Genomic DNA, 19,315 nt, shown 5'->3' on the forward strand with positions numbered 1-19,315 from the left:
CATACTGTTTTCTATAGTGGCTGTCCCAGTCTGCATTCCCTCCAGCAGTGTGTGAGGGTTCCCTTTTCTCCACATCTTTGCCAGCACTTGTCATTTGTTGATTTGTTGATGATAGCCATTCTAACAGGTGTGAGGTGATATCTTATTAGCATTTTAATTTGCATCTCTCATGATTAGTGACTTAGATAATTAGTGATGTTTTTCGTATGTCTCTTGGTCATCTGCGTGTCCACTTTGGAGAGGTATCTACTTAGGTTCTTTGCCCATTTTTAATTGGTTTGCTTGTCTTCCTTTTGTAAAGTTGTATGAGTTCTTTATATATTTTGGAAATTAACCCCTTATCAGATGTATCATTGGCAAATATGTTTTTCTTTTGTTTTTAATTTTATTGTTTAAAGTATTACAAATAGTAGTACATATATCTCCTTTTTTTCCCCCCATTGACCTTTCCCCAGCCTTCCCTATCCCCTGTCGCATGCCCTCATCCCACCCCACCCCCCAGTGTCTTGTGTCGGCAAATATGTTTTTCCATGCAGTGGGTTCCCTTTCCATTTTGTTGATGGTTTCTTGTGCAGAAAGGAGCTCTCTATTTTGATGTAGTCCCATTTATTTATTTTTTTAATATATTTTAAAAATTGATTTCAGAGAGGAAGGGAGAGAGAAAGAGATAGAAACATCAGTGATGTGAGGGAATCAATGATTGGCTGCCCCTGCATGCCCCACACTGGGGATCAAGCCCGCAACCCAGGCTTATGCCCTGACTAGGAATCAAACCATGACCTTCTGGTTCATAGATCAGTGCTCAACCACTGAGCCACAATGGCTGGGCCCATTTGTTTATTTTCTCCTTAGTTTCCCTTACCCTAGGAGATGTATCAGCAAACATAGTGTTGCTGCCTATGGTTTCTTCTAAGATTTTTATGGTTTCACTACTTAGATTTAAGCCTTCTGTCCATTTTTAGTTTATTCTAGTATATGGTCTAAATTGATGGTCTATTTTCATTATTTTGCATGTTTCTGTTCAATTTTCCCAACACCATTTATTGAAGTGTCTGTTTACTCCATTATATGCTCTTGCCTCCTTAGTCAAATATTAATTGAGCAATTAATTGAGCATAATGGCTTAGGTTGAGTTCTGGGGTCTTTATTCTGTTCCAGTGATCTATATGCCTGTTCTTGTGCCAGTACCAGGTTGTTTTGAGTACTGTGGCTTTGCGATATAGCTTGATATCTGTTATTGTGATCCCTGCAATTTTATTTTTTCTCAAGGTTTGCTGTGGCTATTTAGGGTCTTTTTTGGAGGGGGGGTTCTGTATATGAATTTTTGGAGTGTTTGATCTAGATCTGTGAAATTTGCCATTGGTATTTTAATAGGGATTGCATTGAATAGATAGATTGCTTTGGGTAGTATGGACATTTTAATGATGTCGATTCTACCAACCCATGAACATGTTATATTTAGAAGCAGTTTTTAGATGCCTGGCTACAGCCACAGATTTGAGTTCAGTGGGGTTGGGATCTTTTTTCTTTTTAAATATGTTTTTAGAGAGGAAGGGTGAGGGAGAGAAACATCGATCAGCTGACTGCCTCCTGGGAATGCCCTGCCAAGAATTGAACTGGTGACCTTTTGGTGTTTGGGACAACTTCTAACCAACTGAGCCACAGCAGCCAGGACAGGGTTGGGATCTTTACCAACAAATATGGTGAAGGCAAGGGTATTTGTAAGGCCATAATTGTGTTTATGGTAATTAAAATCAGGAGGGAATAAGTACATCAGAAATTGGATAGTGAGAAAATGGTAGGGTCAGTCTCATTGCCATTGAAGAGAATTGCCAGATTAGGTGAGTTAGAATTATGAGAAATTGTAGATACACAGGAGGAAAGGATAGTTAAAATAGAAATTTAGGGTTAGTGCAATAAACTGTGATGACAGGGCCAAGGGTATGACCATACAGTTGGTAGTTGTGGTGGGGAAAAGTAATATTGGAAGCAAGGATGTTGAGGAAGTCAGAGTCAGAAGTAAATGGTCTACCAGGGGTCCTCAAACTTTTTAAACAGGGGGGCCAGTTCACTGTCTCAGACCGTGGGAGGGCCGGACTATAGTTTTTAAAAAAACTGAACAAATTCCTATGCACACTGCACATATCTTATTTTGAAGTAAAAAAACAAAACGGCAAAAACACCTGCATGTGGCCCGCGGGCCGTAGTTTGAGGACGCCTGGTCTACGTGGATGTTGAAATAGCCAGGTATAAGTTGGTAAAGAAGAGAGAGAGGCAGGTGTTCAAATCATTAATTATAAATATTTCTCTCTTTTCCCTGTCCAGCTGTCTGGTTCCTGAGTAGGGGCAGCTGAGGATTGAGAAAAAGAAAGAAAGAGACAGACACAGAGATAGAAGGAAAAAGCTGAGGCCGGGTGGGACAGCTGTCCTCTGATGGAGAGACAGTGACTCAGAGCCAATATAGCATATTTATTTTATACAGCAAAATACCAGGAAGTTTTACTAAAGCCTAAAACAAAGGAGATTATGTGCATTCTTGTGGTTTCTTTGTAATTGTCACTTCTGGGTGAGCCCAGATAATCGTGTTTGTTCCTGGTGCTTGGCTGGATTTAGATGATGAAACTCACCCCCTGGCACCTGAGCTGAAGGTCAGGCTGACAACACACCTGCCTCTGGCAAGGTATGTTTCCAGGGCATGGCTCTGCCAGGCACCGATGGATTCAGATGACAATCAGCTCAGGGACCTTTGCCAGGCGCTCTCTACAGTTAATGAATGAGGAGGGACTTGGAGGTTCAGAACAGCAATAGGTGTTGCGGGTCTCTTGTCCAATTTCCTGGTTTTGAGGTAGAAGACGGTTGTGAGGTAGAAAAAAGGTACAGAAGAGGCAGGGGGCACTGGTTCAGTCATGGAGTTGAATAGATTATTCAAAAAGAGATTAGTTATTAGAAGAATTTACCATGAGTACCTCTGGTAAATTCACAAGTGAGATAGATACATGTACCATGAGTACCAGAGCACATAGTGAAGTGACTAGTAGGGTGAGAAAGATGAGAAATTAGGCCAGATTAATAAATATACGTAATTGTGTGCGATTGAAGGTCTGATAGTGATACTTTGGAGACATAGGCAAATAGGTTTTGACGTATGATAGCTTTAATTTTAATAATCTGCTGGAGGATTCAGGTAACCTGTTGAAGCTGGAGATTATGAGACTACTAGAAAACATTTTTCCTAAAGCCTGGTAGCAAATGTCTTCTTGGGGTGGGGGTCTTATTTTTTCTTTTAACCTAGCCTGATCCCAAAGGATGGGCCATTTCATCTATAGCCTCTTCTTGGCTGTATGGTGTTATGACAGCCTCATAGGCTTTATTAATCACTGTGCTGGAGTGTTACTAAGATTAAATGAGTGCTCAGCATGGTTCTTGGCTCTTAGTAAAGGCCTAGAAATGTTAACTAGTCCCAAAATGAAAAACAACGTGACTCACTTTCTAATACATTTGCAATGAGATCGTTAGTGTTGTAAGTTAGATGAACCTAGATTGGAGTAATGGCTCCAACACTTAACTATAGGATCTTGAGTAAGTTTTCTTAATATTGGTTCTCTATCCTGGCTACTGATCAAAGGTATCCATTGAAATTTTATAAAATACGGATGCCTTAGATCCACTCCTAAAAGTTATTAAGAAGGTTTGAGGCGGGTCTTAAGTTCCATCATAACTATAATTGAGTAATACTTTCCTTGTAGGATTATTGTGAAGGTCACATGAGATGAAGTTTATAAATAGTTCCTCTCAGTACTGGGCACATGGTAAATACCCAAATGGGGTATATAAGATTATTAGTACTTTTTAAGATAAGTACTTTTAAGAAATGATCAAATGAATATAAATATCTCAAAAACTGACCCTTTCTGATAAATTTTCACAAGCCTTTCTTATATTTATTATAAAGACCCCATCTGGTAGAAGATTCATTCTGGTAGAGAGTGATATAAACATGCATTAAGCAGTTGCTGCAAAGATGAATAAATGAAGTTGAGTACAATTTTAGGCAAATGTCAGGGCCTACTGAATGTGGTAGGAAATAATGCTAAAAGAATGGGTTAAAGAATGTTGGGATAAATGGGTTACTCCTGGCTGGGTATGGCCTTTTGAACACCTTCTGCAAGTTATTTATTCCATAGAAGAGAAAAATAAAGCCTTAAGATGTGAAGTAATTTGTATTGAATGATCTCCAAGATCCATATTTGGTGATCATCATAGTTTTCCTGCTTCTGAATCAGAGAGTAGTTTTAAGAAATTCCTCATAAAAGAAAGCCTTCTAAATGTCTTTTACATTGTTTATATTCTCTATCAGGTCACATTATGGACTTAACCTGATTTTAGTTCAGTGATACAATTATAGTGACTATCTTATGTAATTTGACTTAAGCATGTTTTTGAGACAATATAACAACTTATTACCTCAGAATAACATTCACTTTTTTTTAAGCTATTTTAGAGAGAATGCATGTAAGTTACTACTGCTGTCTTGGAATCTATGCCAAATTTTATTACTTACAGAATTGTTGTTATTAATTAGCACTAATTCTAAGTTTTATGAGCTCTTTAAAGACAGGGGTTACTAATTATTCTTTTTCTGAATCTGTAATATTGCACATAACAAGCACTCAACAGATGCTAGTTGAATAGAATTTGAACATCTACCCGGTTACTCATGTGACTTCCTTTAATTTTCTAAACATTTTTTTCAATTTAAAGCCTTATCTAAAAGCAAATACAGTGGGGAAAATGGCTTTATGTTTAACTAGACAAGACTGCTACCTACTAAATTGGAACCAGAGCTTAAGAGTAATCAAATGTTGCATGCATATGAGACAAAAGGAGCTTTTTAAAAAAAATTGTGGTAAAATATATTAGTAAAATTTTCCCTTTTAAATGTTATTAAGAGTACAGTTAATTCAGTGACATTGTGTGCATCCAGAATGTTATGTGACCATAACCATTATCTGTTTGCAAAACTTTTTTTATCACTGCAAACTTTCCATTAGGCAATAATGCTCTCCTCCCTCCTCTCCCCACCACAATCCCTGTTAACTTCTGATTTACTTTTTCTCTGAATTTGCCTATTCTACACATTTCATATAAATGGGTTAATGTATTTATCTTTTTTGTACCTACCTTATTTTGCTTAGCATAATGTTTTCAAGATTCATCTATGTTGTGGCACGTATCACGACTCCATTTTATGACAGAAAGGAGCTGTTTTGATCTGGACAAAAGTGGCTTTCTTTTTTTTTTTCCTCCCTAACCTAGGGAGGGCACATTCCTTAAACCACAGAAGGTCTTAGGTATATATTGTCACATCAAAGATACTGGTCTGGGTATATGCAACTAGTTGTTTGAGATACTATGTTATTAAACATTGTTTTAATGCCATCTTGCCGATGTACTTAAGGATGAAGGAGGAAGTGCAGATAGCATTCCATTATCAGCTTCCCAGGATCAGTAATGTATGAGTATCTAGTAGAAAAAAACAGGTATATAAATAATGGGTGGAGGCTTAAATACCATAGAGTAGCACCTGACACGCACTCTAGGTATTGGCTGATTGCTATTTTAGGAGACATGACTAGTTTATGACAGTAATCCAGTCTATCTCCTTCCCTCCCTCCCTTTCAATTTTCTATATCCTAAGCTTAAAACTTAAAGGAAAATGTTTGGTGGAGCCATAACAAAGCTAAGGTTCACTTGTAATGTACTGTTTCACCAGGTTCTTCCTTAGAGGCTGTGACCACCTGCGAACTCTGTAAGGAGAAGTTACAGCTCAACCTGGAGGACTTTGACGTCCATGAACTGCACAGAGCTCATGCAAATGAACAAGTTAGTATATTTTCCCTCGTTGGTAAGTGTCTCTTCTATGTTTAAAGGACAACTCTTGAAGAAAAGATTTAAAACATGGTCAGAAAACCGGCATTAAAATAATAAAAATATGATCACTAATTTTTAAGAGCTTTAAATTTTTAAATGTTGAGATGCTTAAATTATATAATTAGAATTAAAAGCTCACTTCTTAAAGGAAAATTTAGGGGGGGTGGAGGTGGAGAAAAGATGTTAAAGGAGATTATTAGGATGATCCTAGAGCCATGCACTATATCCAAGTGAGCTTAGCATATTTGTTATTAAGAGAGATATTTGATGGTGAGGAAACTCATGAATCCTTAAGAAACACTTTTTAAGTGAAGGGGTAATGGACCCCCCCCCCCCTTTATTTTATTGACATGTAGTTGAGATAACATAAAAACCACTTAAATTGAACAATTCAGTGGTTATTCGTACATTTGCAATCTGCAACCACCACCTCTATCTACTTCCAACCCGCTTTCATCTCTTCAAAAGAAAATCTCATACCCTTTAAGCAGTTTCTCCCCATTACCCCCTTTTCCACATCCCCTGGAAACTACCGGTCTATGTTCTGTTTGTTTGGAGTTCTCTGTTCTCAATATTTCATGTAAATGAATAATGTAGTATATGGTCTTTTGTGGACACTTTACTTTTAAATGTGGGAATAAATGGATACCCCTGAAAATCTGATTAAAACCATGAACACGTCTTAAAAAATACATAGACACAAAATCTGTATATAAATTAAGGGATTCCCAAGTTCCTTGAAGCAATTTGCTTAGATCCAGTTTAAAAATCGATGATCTAGTGCAGCGGTAACCAACCTTTCGGACTTCACGGACCACCAGTGTTCCTCGGACCACTGCTGATCTAGTGAATGAAACATTAGGCAGTTGTAGTATAGATGTTACTCCAATAGTAATTATTGTTATTCTCTAGTGAATCAGTTGTCCAAAAAATACCATTTAAGCAAGAAATTTTCTTAAATCCCCAAAGGAGTCTCTCTAGACAACTGAGCATTAGTACTTTAAAGAATGGTAGAAGAGTATGGAAAGATGGAGTAATGCAAAAAAATATTTTTTTATTCTCAAAATGAGAGTAGGTTTCAAAGGATGGTTTTCTCCTGCCATTCTTCCTTTTCTAAGTACTCCATCATGTCTCTTAAAGGTGGTGTTTGGCTTTTCAGTTAAACCAGGAATGTTTGTACTGTTCTCCAGTGATTTTAATGATCCACATCTTAAGTAATTTGGAAGTGTTAGGAAATAGGTGGAGTCATTGCTAAGAAAGCTTCCTGGCTTTAACTTCTTTCTTCTTTGTGAATCATGGATTCTGGTGGCCTGACAACCACCCCCATTTTAAGTGATGAGTTTAATATTAATACAGTTTAGTATTTCATTTCCAGTGGCTTCATTTTTTTCGAGATGCTAACCATTAACATTTTTTAAGTCTTACGGGTATATAATTTTCTTGTAAGTTAAAAATAAAAGTAATTAAGTGAAGCATTTAAAGAAACATTTAATCAATTTTAAATTTCATTAGTACTCTAGAATCTGATAACTTGCTGAAGTTGATACTAATAACGTATAGTTCTTAACTTGCAGATTAAGTTAATTACCAAAATGGCACAGCTTACAGATAGCTTGCTATATAAAAACTACAGGACAGTTCAGATTATAAAAACACTATATGATTTGTAGTCTTAGCCTCAAAACAATAGGATAGTTTGGAATCAAAGAACTATTTGAGCAACAGTTACTCTACTTCCTTTTTTAGTCTATTTTTTTTAATTACCGTGGCCTTTAAATTAATTGTATTATATAAGAATCATTTGACCTATCAGAATAGGTTTTAGTTATATAGTATATATTGAGTTAGCTGTAGATGAAGTGGTAATTTTTAAGTAAATATTTACAGTCATTTGTGCAGTGAAAGTGCTTATGAGCTTTATAAAGAACCAGATTCATTCTATAATCATATGACTTAAAAGTCCCACTTTTATATAAACCATTACATAAAGGAAGACTATATGAGATTAAAGAGGCTATTTACACATCTATTCGGACTCCTTATTTGGCATTAGTAAAATTTTATGGCATTATGAAGGGTGGCCCTTTATTTCCTGTTTTAAAAATATTTTTTTTTACAGAGAGGAAGGAGAGGGATAGAGAGTTAGAAACATTAATCAGCTGCTTCCTGCACACTCCCTACTGCAGTGGTTCTCAACTTTTCTAATGCCACGACCCTTTAATACAGTTCCTCATGTTGTGGTGACCCCCAACATAAAATTGTTTTCGTTGCTACTTCATAACTATAATTTTGCTACTTCATAACTATAATATCTGTGTTTTCCGATGGTCTTAGGCTCTATAGCAGCGGTTCTCAACCTGTGGGTTGTGACCCACAGGTTGAGAACTGCTAGCAGGGTCGCCTAAAACCATCGGAAAACACAGATATTTACATTACGATTCATTAACAGTAGCAAAATTACAGTTACGAGGTAGCAGCGAAAATATTTTTATGGTTGGGGGTCACCACAACATGAGGAACTGTATTAAAGGGTCACGGCATTAGAAAGGTTGAGAACCACTGCCCTACTGGGTATGTGCCCTTGACTGGAATTGAACCTGGGACCCTTGAGTCCGCAGGCCGACGCTCTATCCACTGAGCCAAACCAGTGAGGTCTATTTCCTGTTTTAATAGATGGCACCATATCTCTTACTAGGAGCTAGACATGAATGAATATATTTCCTCTAGTTTATCAGTGTGCTATGACTATCAATCTCAAGTTTACTAATTTTTCATTCTCCTTTTTCTTTTGTTTGCTTCTCTTTTGAAGGCTGAGTATGAGTTTATCAGCTCTGGTCTCTACCTAGTTGTGTTACTACACTTGTGCGAACAAAGCTTTTCTGATATGATGGGAAATACAAGTGAACCAAGCACACGAGTCCGAGTAAGTAATGATGGAGGGGGGAGAAGGGAGGGTGTGATGTACCAGATGTTTGCTTTGGAAAGCAGATTGTTTTATATGCTCATATTCTATTTCCTTTGAGGACTTCTTGTGTTAAAATGTGTCTTAAAAATGAAAGTATTGTAGATTTTAATAGAAATTGCTATCTTCTATATCAAGCAGCCTAATTTTCTCATAAAGCTATTTTAGAGAATTTTCTGGCTCTTAAAGGTAATTGGAATATATTTCAGTGAAAAACAGAATTGGAAACACTAAGGGGGAAAAGTTCTCTTTTTAATTGGGCGGAGAGGAGGATGCCTTAGAAATATAACCTAGAAATCTGAACTCCAAAAAACCGTGAGAGAACAGGAAATTAACTTCCATTTATTTGTTGTCATGTAAAAGCTTACCAATGTACTAATTTCTAAGTGAGTCCATAATATAAACTATTTTATTTTAGATAATGGACTATTTGGTATTTGCTCTGTACACTGTTACCTTAATTTAACACTTAAGCTAGCTGTTAGGTAGTCGTAAATGATACAGTTTGCCTCAGTGTACCAGAGGAAATTTGCATGCTGCTACCTTGCCCATTTTTTGTAGCAGAGGCTAGGGCCACCTACATCTCATTACTGTAATAATCTGAACACTTCATATCTTTAAATATGTTCATAAACCTTTTTTATGTAAGTGTTCATTTTAGTGACAATTTAACAATTTATGGTATTTTTTAAATTATAAAAATGTATATTATACGTTGGTAAAACATTTTTCTGTAACCATTATATGCACATTATTATACCTGTGAGCCAGTTAACAGATTATTATCATTGAGGAAAAGAGAATGAACAGTCTTAAGACCATCCAGAATTTGAGCAAAGATCTCTTGACTTCTTAGTATTTTAGAAATCATAGTACTACCTAAATCTAGTTAATGCCATAAAATGACTTCTCTCTTAAGAATGAATAAACCATATAAAGTATGTAATAAGGTCTATTGAGTTCATGCCTTTTTAAAAAAGCTGTAGTCAAATTAATATTAAAGTGCAAGTCATTTTTATGGTTTTAAAAAAATACAGAATCAGGTGCAATACTTCTGCACATTTACATAAGAAAATACTCGTTTTAATTTTCTGAATTGACCACTAAAATTGAATTCATGAATCCAATTTCTAAATTTTTTTTCATAATTGTTGCGTTACATTTATGCAAGAGAAATGTTATTTGATACAAATTCTGCATTTGCTCCCAATTTCTACATGCTTAATACGATTAATTTATTATGATTTATAAAAAATTTAATAACAATATCCTTAAGCTTAGTAATTTTTGATGTGGGTCGAGAAAGACCCCCCTATTTAAAGGCTTAAAAATGGTGTTTGACTTTTTAAATAGAAATGAAACTCCTATACTGAATCTCTCTTCAAATCCATTTGCAACATTTCAACTACTGTATTTTTTTCTGCATTGTTTCTAGTTTATTAACCTTGCAAGAACTCTTCAGGCACATATGGAAGATCTCGAAAGTAGGTGGAATTCCCCCTTCCCAGACTTGTTGAATTTACTGTTGCAAATTAAACTCACAGAGCAAAGCCTTAAGTATATATTCTCTCAAATTAGAGCTTCATTTATAGCCTTAATAATACTATTGATATGGGAAAGACGGCTGAGCAACTGACATTAGGTTTTTTAAAACATTTTTTTAATGGCACTAATTTTAAAGTACAGAAGGATCTACTTTTAACCACCAGTATATTACTTTTATTTTCAATAAAATTTTGTTTCTGATCACCTTAATTTTCACACTTAAGACGTTTGACTACTAATCAAATGACACTTTTTAATCTTTTAGATTTTTGTATTTGTGCATGAAATTTTATTTGTTATTCAGCTTTGTTAGATCATAAAAGATTTTCCTGGGTTTATGATAGTTGTAGGAAAATAGGGGTAAAAGAGCGCTAATTCTGAGTTCATAACAGAAGCCATAGTTGGTGGGTTGTTTCTTTTTTGTTTGTTTTGCTCCTTGTTCAGGTCCTCATGGACATTTTTAGATCCTGTTCTAGCATTAGGTCTTCTGCCTGGGCTCCTATATGAAGGCATTTAATGTCCAAATCTTTACAGGCATCTGTACAACATACCATCTTCTCAAAGTCCTACAACCTCCATGGTGCTTCATACCAGGTGGACGCAGATACTTGTGGCTCTGGAATAGTTCCTGGGACTCCAAGATTACCCTGTTTAGTACTTTTTCACCCAAAGCAAGTGGTTCCCCATGATCAAATTTGAATGCACTCTTCGAAGTGTTTTAAAATATGTATTCTCCAATTGATTACCTTCTATATCATCTTCAAAATACTTGAAGTGTTGTCTGTAGTGTGCATAACATTTTCATCCTTAGCGAGTGTTCAGCATCTTTTGAAATAAGATTTGAGGCGGATTTAGTTCTCATGAGAACTTTTTAATTCTTTGAATTTTTTGTCATTCTGTGCTATTTTTAAGTTTTAAAAAGATTTAGAGGTACAACCAGATAATGCTTTTTAGAATTTTAGTTAGTATGTGTAAAAATGGTATATAAAAGTCAAATGGTATATGAAATGATATGAAAATCTTTTTTTCTTTGTCATCTTATCCCCTTTTTTTGTAAATAATAATTTATAGTTTGTCAGATATAATTTCAGTGAGTATTTCCCCCAGATTGTTTCTTTTTTTTTTTTTTTACATTCTCTTTTATAATTTAGTTCCCTACACATAACAGTGTCAACTCCTAAACATGAGAGGAAAAAAGATGGAGGTGAAATATATTCAAACTCAGCTGAGAATGAGAGATGTTGTGGGTTCTACAAGTTAACTACCAAATAAATACCAGCATATTAACATTTTGAACATGGGTTCTGACTGAATTTTCACCTGTGGAGTAAATAAAATAGGAAACATAAGTTCTTTACAAAGCAATTTACTTTTAGTTTGCTACTGCTCCATGATACAGCATAAAACTTAACCCCTTGTGTTTATGCATTCATGAGCTTTATGCTTGGTATCATTTACTAAAGATAAATTAAGTTTTCTGCAAGATCAACAAATAGACTGAGAAACTGTAAATGTAGCACAGTTTTCTGGTGGAAGGGTACTCTTAAATTATCTAGTATTGACACAAGAAGAGTAAATGCTCTTGATAATAGGGGAAATGGTAGTTCAATGTTTATTTTAGTGAGCTTCCACTTTCCTCGACATGTAGAGCAGTTTACAGAATACTTATGTTCTTCCTAAAGATATTTCAGGATGTTTCATATTAAATTTTTTTTTAATACATATTTTATTGATTTTTTTTACAGAGAGGAAGGGAGAGGGATAGAGAGTTAGAAACATGGATGAGAGAGAAACATTGATCAGCTGCCTCCTGCACACCTCCTACTGGGGATGTGCCCACAACCAAGGTGCATGCCCTTGACTGGAATCGAACCTGGGACCTTTCAGTCTGCAGACTGACACTCTAACCACTGAGCCAAACCGGTTAGGGCTCATAGTAAATTCTTGAACCACTAATGACTCTAAAATAAATTGAGATCCGAAATGTTGCAAAATGATAAGTTTCTGGCAATGTGGAGTTATCGGAGTAATTTCAACAAAAGGTTTTTACTGAATCCAATTATTTTACTTTAGGCTGTGTCTATAGAAAGCTATTTTGAATAACTAAATAGAGCTTTTTCTAGGCATTGTATAGACACAGCTTTGATGTAATTTGCAAGAACACCCATAACCTATTCTGTGCACATTTTTTTCCATTCTCACCGGATGCATCAAAACATGTTGCAGTAATAAGCCAGACTCAGGTGTGTGAGAGCACTTGTTTTAAGTTCACTTTTTCTCTATTGAAACTGGCTAATACGAGTACAGACATCTCAGAAACTTTCTAGAAGATTTTCTTGAACCACATTTTAAAACATTTTTGTTTTTATAGAAACAAACATAAAAAGATTTGGGAGTGGGGCGTTGTGGAATGGCATTACCCACAGTCATACTACCCTAACCCTGTCATAACATCATTTTGACCGAAGAGTATACTACATTGGGATTTTATTTTACAAGTCATTGCTCTTCTGGCTTCATATTTACACTTCCGTTCTCATCCCCCTTAAAATCATTCTTGATCATCCTCTTTTCTTTCAACAGCTTCAGAGGATGATTCTGAAGAAGATGGAGAACATAACAGAACATTTGATATTGCCTAACTTCATATAAGACAAATGGATGATCTGTTAACAAGTGTTTATTAAAACTGGCAATTAAGTATGAGTTAATTTTGTGGGGGAATGCCTATTAAATACATGATATAAAGAAAATGAATATATATATACATATATGCACACACACACACATACGTATGCGTGTGTGTGTGTGTGTGTGTGTGTGTGTGTGTGTATATATATATTCATTCTCAAGTGTTGCTGAATTAAAATTCTACTTGCTGGACCTTTTAACATGGCCAGTGACTCTGATGTTAATAAACTGGTAATCAAAAGTATTTTTCTTTTAGGTGAGTGGGGAAGTGTTATATTGTTTTAAATAAGCAATGCCTACAACCCTTTTTTTGTTCTGATTATTGTAGTCATATTTATGAAAATGGTTTGTGTTTTAGCCCTTTGCTAGTGAAAAAAAAAAAAGACAAAACTATGCTTTCAAAATAAAATGCCAAATGGCACCTAATTATTTTTCCTTTTAAAATGCCTTAAGTTGCAGTCTCATTTACATAATCATTTGCTTCCAGTGTTTAAAGAGAAAAAAGAATGAGTAAGGGGGAGTAAGTTATGAAGAGCATTATATTAGGTGTCCAAATTGACTTTAAATTCTAAATTTATTTAGCAGTGATATCTAATTTTTTTAAAAGTATATAAAATTAAAATGTATAAATGATGGATACATTTTTGTATTGATTTGAAAAATGCAGGTTATATTTGATAGGCCATAGTATGTAGATATTCCTTTAGGAATATTTCAGCTCTAAATTATACCAGAATTGCCAGTCAAGTGCTATTTGGTAAAAAGAAAATTATTGCAATCTCAAGTTAATGGAATATTTTTAAATCCCACATTGAAAGTTTAAAACACTGGTTTTCAGTATGTTTTTTAGTGTTGTCACTTATTCGTAAATAAAAACCTGTTTGAATCCTCATCGTTTTTAACTGTTCTTGTTAATCTGAGCATTTATTTAGTAGCTTACTATTTTTCACTACATTGGAGAACAAAAGAACTTTACCTTCACCATGAATAGATCTACACTGTGGTCATGCGTTGTGTATAGTTCCAGAACAGTATATTTTCTCTGTGAGCAACCATAGCATACACTCAAAAACACTTTCAGATGGTTTTAGGTTGAATAAAGTCTTAGGCCATGGCAACAAACTACTTTTTCCAAATATAAATAGAAACCATGTAATTTCTCAAATCAGAATCAACACTTAGTTTGTTGGTCTTCATGTAAAACCTTAGCTCAAAATAAAGTATACTGATTGATTTACTTTGTAGCTTGAAACGTTTGCTTTTGGTGCTCAAAGTAGACTTCAAATCTTATAGCAAGAATTTTATTAAATTTCCAAATTCCATTTCATACAAAAATATGTTTCTAAAACATCTGCTCAACTTTACTTGTTAGTTTTACGTTCATTACCTTATGTAAAGCAAAAATGCTAATTTAAGAAGGCCAGTTTCTGTATCTATTCTGTGCGTCCTTAGGATTGTTTTGAATTTGAAACATTTATACTTTTACTAGAACTCAGTATGAAAACTAAAGTGTCTTCTGCTTTAACCTACAATGTTTTTTATTTGAAAAATTAAATGGTAAAATTCCATTGGTGTACATACAATTTTATAGTTTTTTAAATGCTAAGTGACAGTGGTTTGAGCTATTCTTGTAGTTCTTAGCACTACATATTTAATATTGTATTTGCTTCTGATACCCTGTAAATGTAAGAAAAATCTTCCATTTGTTATCACAAACTCTGAAAAATGGGACACTACAAAAATTGCAAATTCCTAAGAAAATGTAATGTTATTCTTTCTAGATATCTGCCAAATTAACTAGACCATAATCTTAAAGAAAACAATTTAAACATTCTGAGTATAAATAAACATGCATATTATTTGTTAATAATAAAAATATAGATTTGAATGCTCCAGTTAATCTGTTGACCTTTAAATAGAAATAAGGGCCTGTTTACAGATGTTCTGATACATAAAGAAAATTAAGATTTAACATTTTATTACCAGGGTCCTCTAATAACTTGTTTGAGAAATGAGATCAAACACGGGAGTGGGTGAGGGGTTAGTTTAAAACAGCCATTTTGCAAGAGGTGCCATTAGGTAGAAGTTAATCAAAATGAACAGAAGGAATTAGTTGTATGAGGATTGAGTGGAGGGGAGGGGAGATTCTGGAGCAGCACTAACCAGTGAAAGTGGAAATATTTTAAATTGCATGTGAGTTGAGCACTTGAAATGTTACTAGTGCAATTGAGAAAATGAATTAAGTTATTTTTACTTTAAAAGCCACACGTTTTGTGGGTGCTACAAGTTAACTACCATATTGGCCATTGTAGAGATTTGTGACAATAGGAAAAGGTTTTAAGGAAGAGATTGGGATCGTCCTTAGTTCTTAAACTCCTAGAATCGGAGTAGGAAAGCAAGAAGGAATTCCAGTCTCATGTTCACTATCTTTAGTATCACTTAACTAGAGGCCTGTGCACGTGAAATTCATGCATGGGGGAGGGGTTGTCTCTCAGCCCTGCTTGCACCCTCTCCAAACTGGGACCCCTCGAGGGATGTCCGACTGCCCATTTAGGCCTGATCCCGGACATCCCTCTCACAATCCAGGACTGCTGGCTCCCAACCACTCGCCAGCCTGATCACCCCCTAACCACCCCCTGCCAACCCGATTGCCCCTAACTGCCCTCCCCTGCCGGCCATCTTGTGTGTTGGAGTGATGGTCAGTTTGCATATTACCTCTATTATATAGGATAGCTGATCAATAATACCCTTCTAAATCACCACATGAAAAAATTTAAAGCTCTTACAGAGCATAATTGTATAATACAGCTGCTATAACATTTTAATACCATATAGCCTTTATCATTAATAAAAGTGCCATTAATTGTGAGAAGGGAAACATGACACAAGCTGGGACTGTTGCCTTTGGTCAAACTTGATAGTGTGGACTATGGGTTATTGAGAGAGGACTTAACTGAGCTTTTGTGTTTCTAAATGGAGTAAATATAATTGTATATGAACTATATACATTGTTTTCTAATTGTTTTTAAGCTATAAAGAACACTAAGGAAAACAACTCTCAGGTTTTTTCCATTTTCTTATTTTACCCCCCAAATGATTATTTCTCACCCTTAAATTGTCCATGAAAGGTGCTGAAAACTTAAGCGTCATCACTACCGTATAGTACAGTGTTTTTCTGCATTTTTTGCTTATGTCATTGAAAGATAAAGGTCAATGCTGGAGGAGTATAAGATAACCTTATATAGGAGTATGTCTGGTGGTAGGGGAAAAGTAAAGGGGCATTATGATTCAAGTGTTATCCTTACTACCTGCCTCCCACCACCTTCCTGGTATGGCTGTAGTTTTTTTGTTTCAAAAAATTTTATGAAATTCTAACACTTTGTGATCAGTGCTAAATACTGTGTGTTGTCCAAAAAGTAATGAAATAGTAAAATTATGCAACTTACGTGAAATAAAGTGTTAACATCCTTAAAATTTTCTACATCTAAATTCCAAGGGAAGATGAAAACAGAGGAATTATCTGCCATAGTAACCAGCATGTACTCATATATCTCAATATATAGTATAAAGTTAGGTTTATTCCCTGTGCATGTTTATTAATAAAAGAGCAAGATGTAGTGATTGCTAAAACTAGGCTGTAGGTAGAATTTTTTTTTTCCCAACTATAAACTAAGGTGATTCAAGTAAATGGGAGGAGAGAGGGAAGGTGGAGCAGGGTAATACAAGTAGAGTGGGTTTGGGGTGGTTTTTGTTTGTAGGTTTTTTTCTGCTTGTGCTTTAAGCTTTCCTTCAAGTAAAAAGTAACATTTGGGGAGGTGGTTAAAACCACTAACATACCTTAAGATCATTCCTTTTTCAAATGCAATGAGGGATGGTACTGAAATAAGGATATATACCATAAAAACTCATTGTGAGGTTTTATATTAAAGTCCTACAAGAATCACTGCCAGTGTATTTGATGTTTTAATCCAAGATTCCCAAAGTTTCAGTCAAATTGAACAGCATGTTCGTTTTCTTCTGCAACTACCAAAACACAGTTGTCGTTATAAGGCGATTGGGGTGCAGCTGAAAAAACTGTGGTGAAACCAGAATGCAAATTTCTTCTGTACAGGAACCAAACTATTGCTCCCAAAACTGTCAAAATCACTGTGCTAGCAATCACCAAAGCTGATATCAAAATGTGGTTATCTGTAAAGGAAAAGACAAAAGAAAATATGGGAAATTAGGTACATAAATTGCTAATATTGTATTGGGGGGACACTAATAGTTTTATCATGTAAATACTTGCCTATTTAGGGAATTTCCCACACTGTTGAGAAAATTAATAAAATTACTATCAAGGTTTATATTTCTTTGCTTGAACACAACTGCCATATTTTAAATTTTCAGGTAAATTTTGCAATTCTCTAAGATTCAAAAATCCCTTTTTGTTTTTTGAGTTTATTCAAGTAACTATATATTTTTGTATTCCTGAAGTAATTGTGTACAACCTTGCAGTTTTGGCTACCAAAACCTTGGAACCTTTCTGTAAGAATTTAGTTCAATAACTCAAGCAAAAATCATTCTGTTTAGGAGTCAGGAGTAGGACAGTGCTTAGAGGAAGGTATTTGTATTTCATAGTAAAAGTAAATGAAGAGAAATACCAGAATTATTTCTTCTTTAAAAATGTATTTTTGCATTAAGATTACTAAAATAGTCTCATAATGCTCTTTTCAGCTGGTGCTTGTTAAAGTGAGACTTGGAAATGTAAAGCTTAGCAAGAAAAATGTTGCCAGAGGTTAAGATGAGGAAAAGCCATTGATATTTCTAAAATATTTTCAGGCTTCTTTAGAGACATTTAAGTGAAATGTTAAGCCAAGAAATCTGTATACTGCAAATGGGATTCTTTCATAATTAGTAGTTTTTATTAAACTTAGCCCATTTGTAGTATAGCATTCTGACTTGACCAGTGTGGACATACTACTTTAATTTCAGCCTATTAATGAATCCTATCTAATAAAGAGGGAATATGCTACTTGACTACCACGCCCTCACAAAGATGGCAGCACCCACAGCCAATAAGGAGGGAATATGCTAACTGAATGCCACACCCTCAAAGATGGCAGCACCCATTCCCCTCAGTGTGCAGCATGGCCAGGTCCGCCCCCAGGTGACTGGCTGCTCCACGCGCCTGCCTACAGAATCCCCCAGTCCCCTCTACCGCCCAGGGCCAGCCCGAGGCACAGGCAAGCCTCCAATGGCAGCTGCCCAAATACCCAGGGCTGCCCAAGTCTCAGGTAACCAGGGCCGGCCTAGGTTTGCGCTGCTGGCAGTGGCAGCAGCAGGTGTGATGGGGGTGTCGCCTTCCCCTGATCGCCGGGTTGCCTCCTGCCCCTGAGGGCTCCTGGACTGAGGGGGCAGGCCAGGCTGAGGGACCTCCCTCCCCCTCCAGTGCATGAATTTTCATACTCTGGGCCTCTAATGTATAATAATCAGTACTAACTACTTAAGTGATTATATGACAACTAGAGGCCTGGTGCACGAAATTCGTGCACGGAGGGAGGGGTGTCCCTCAGCCCAGCCTGCACCCTCTCCAATCTGGGATCCCTCTCACAATCCAGGACTGCTGGCTCCCAACCACTCGCCTACCTGCCTTCCTGATTGCCTCTAACCGCTTCTGCCTGCAGCCTGATCACCCCCTAACCACTCCCCTGCCAGCCTGATTTATGCCTAATTGCTCCCGTGCTGGCCTGATTGCCCCTAAATGCCCTCCCCTGCAGGCTTTATCACCCCGAACTCTCCTCCCTTGCAGGCCTGGTCCCTCCCAACTACCCTCCCCTGCTAGCCGTCTTGTGGTGGCCATCTTGTGTCCACATGGGGCAGAATCTTTGACCACATGGGGGCAGCCATCTTGTGTGTTGGAGTGATGGTCACTCTGCATATTACTCTTATTAGATAGGATAGAGGCCTGGTGCATGGGTGGGGGCCAGCTGGTTTGCCCTGAAGGGTCTCCCGGATCAGAGTGGGGGTTTCCTTGGGGCATGGGGTTGCCTGGACAAGGGGCCTGTGGTGGTTTGCAGGCCGGCCACACCCCCCAGTGACCCAAGCGGAGGCCCTGGTATCTGGGGTTTATTTGTCTTCTACAATTGAAACTTTGTAGCCTGGAGTGGAGCCAAGCCTTCTGCTTGCTCTGTGGTGGCAGCCATT

At 36.4% G+C, this 19,315-nt stretch overlaps 2 protein-coding genes across 9 annotated transcripts in view; one reads left to right on the top strand and one right to left on the bottom strand.

Moving 5' to 3' along the window:
• The window catches only part of MARCHF7 (membrane associated ring-CH-type finger 7), a 42,242-nt gene extending 29,093 nt beyond the window's left edge, over positions 1-13,149 (top strand). For 4 of the 8 annotated variants that reach the window (XM_028141140.2, XM_028141141.2, XM_054722930.1 and 1 more), the window contains 4 exons: positions 5,774-5,883; positions 8,741-8,854; positions 10,329-10,377; positions 10,973-11,180. In XM_028141140.2, the coding sequence (XP_027996941.2) occupies positions 5,774-5,883; positions 8,741-8,854; positions 10,329-10,377; positions 10,973-11,127 (428 nt within the window). In that variant the 3' untranslated portion in view covers positions 11,128-11,180. Of the gene's footprint in view, positions 1-5,773; positions 5,884-8,740; positions 8,855-10,328; positions 10,378-10,972; positions 11,181-13,021 lie in introns of those variants that run through there. The other 4 variants (XM_054722928.1, XM_054722931.1, XM_054722929.1 and 1 more) reach the window with 2 other exon arrangements.
• Positions 13,150-14,414: 1,265 nt separating this feature from the next.
• The window catches only part of LOC103283379 (lymphocyte antigen 75), a 140,376-nt gene continuing 135,475 nt past the window's right edge, over positions 14,415-19,315 (bottom strand). The window contains exon 39 of the mRNA XM_008138647.3: positions 14,415-17,317. Within this exon, the coding sequence (XP_008136869.2) occupies positions 17,115-17,317 (203 nt within the window). The 3' untranslated portion in view covers positions 14,415-17,114. The remainder of the gene's footprint in view (positions 17,318-19,315) is intronic.

Source organism: Eptesicus fuscus, chromosome 11, assembly GCF_027574615.1.
Source record: "Eptesicus fuscus isolate TK198812 chromosome 11, DD_ASM_mEF_20220401, whole genome shotgun sequence".
Taxonomy (NCBI): domain Eukaryota; kingdom Metazoa; phylum Chordata; class Mammalia; order Chiroptera; family Vespertilionidae; genus Eptesicus; species Eptesicus fuscus.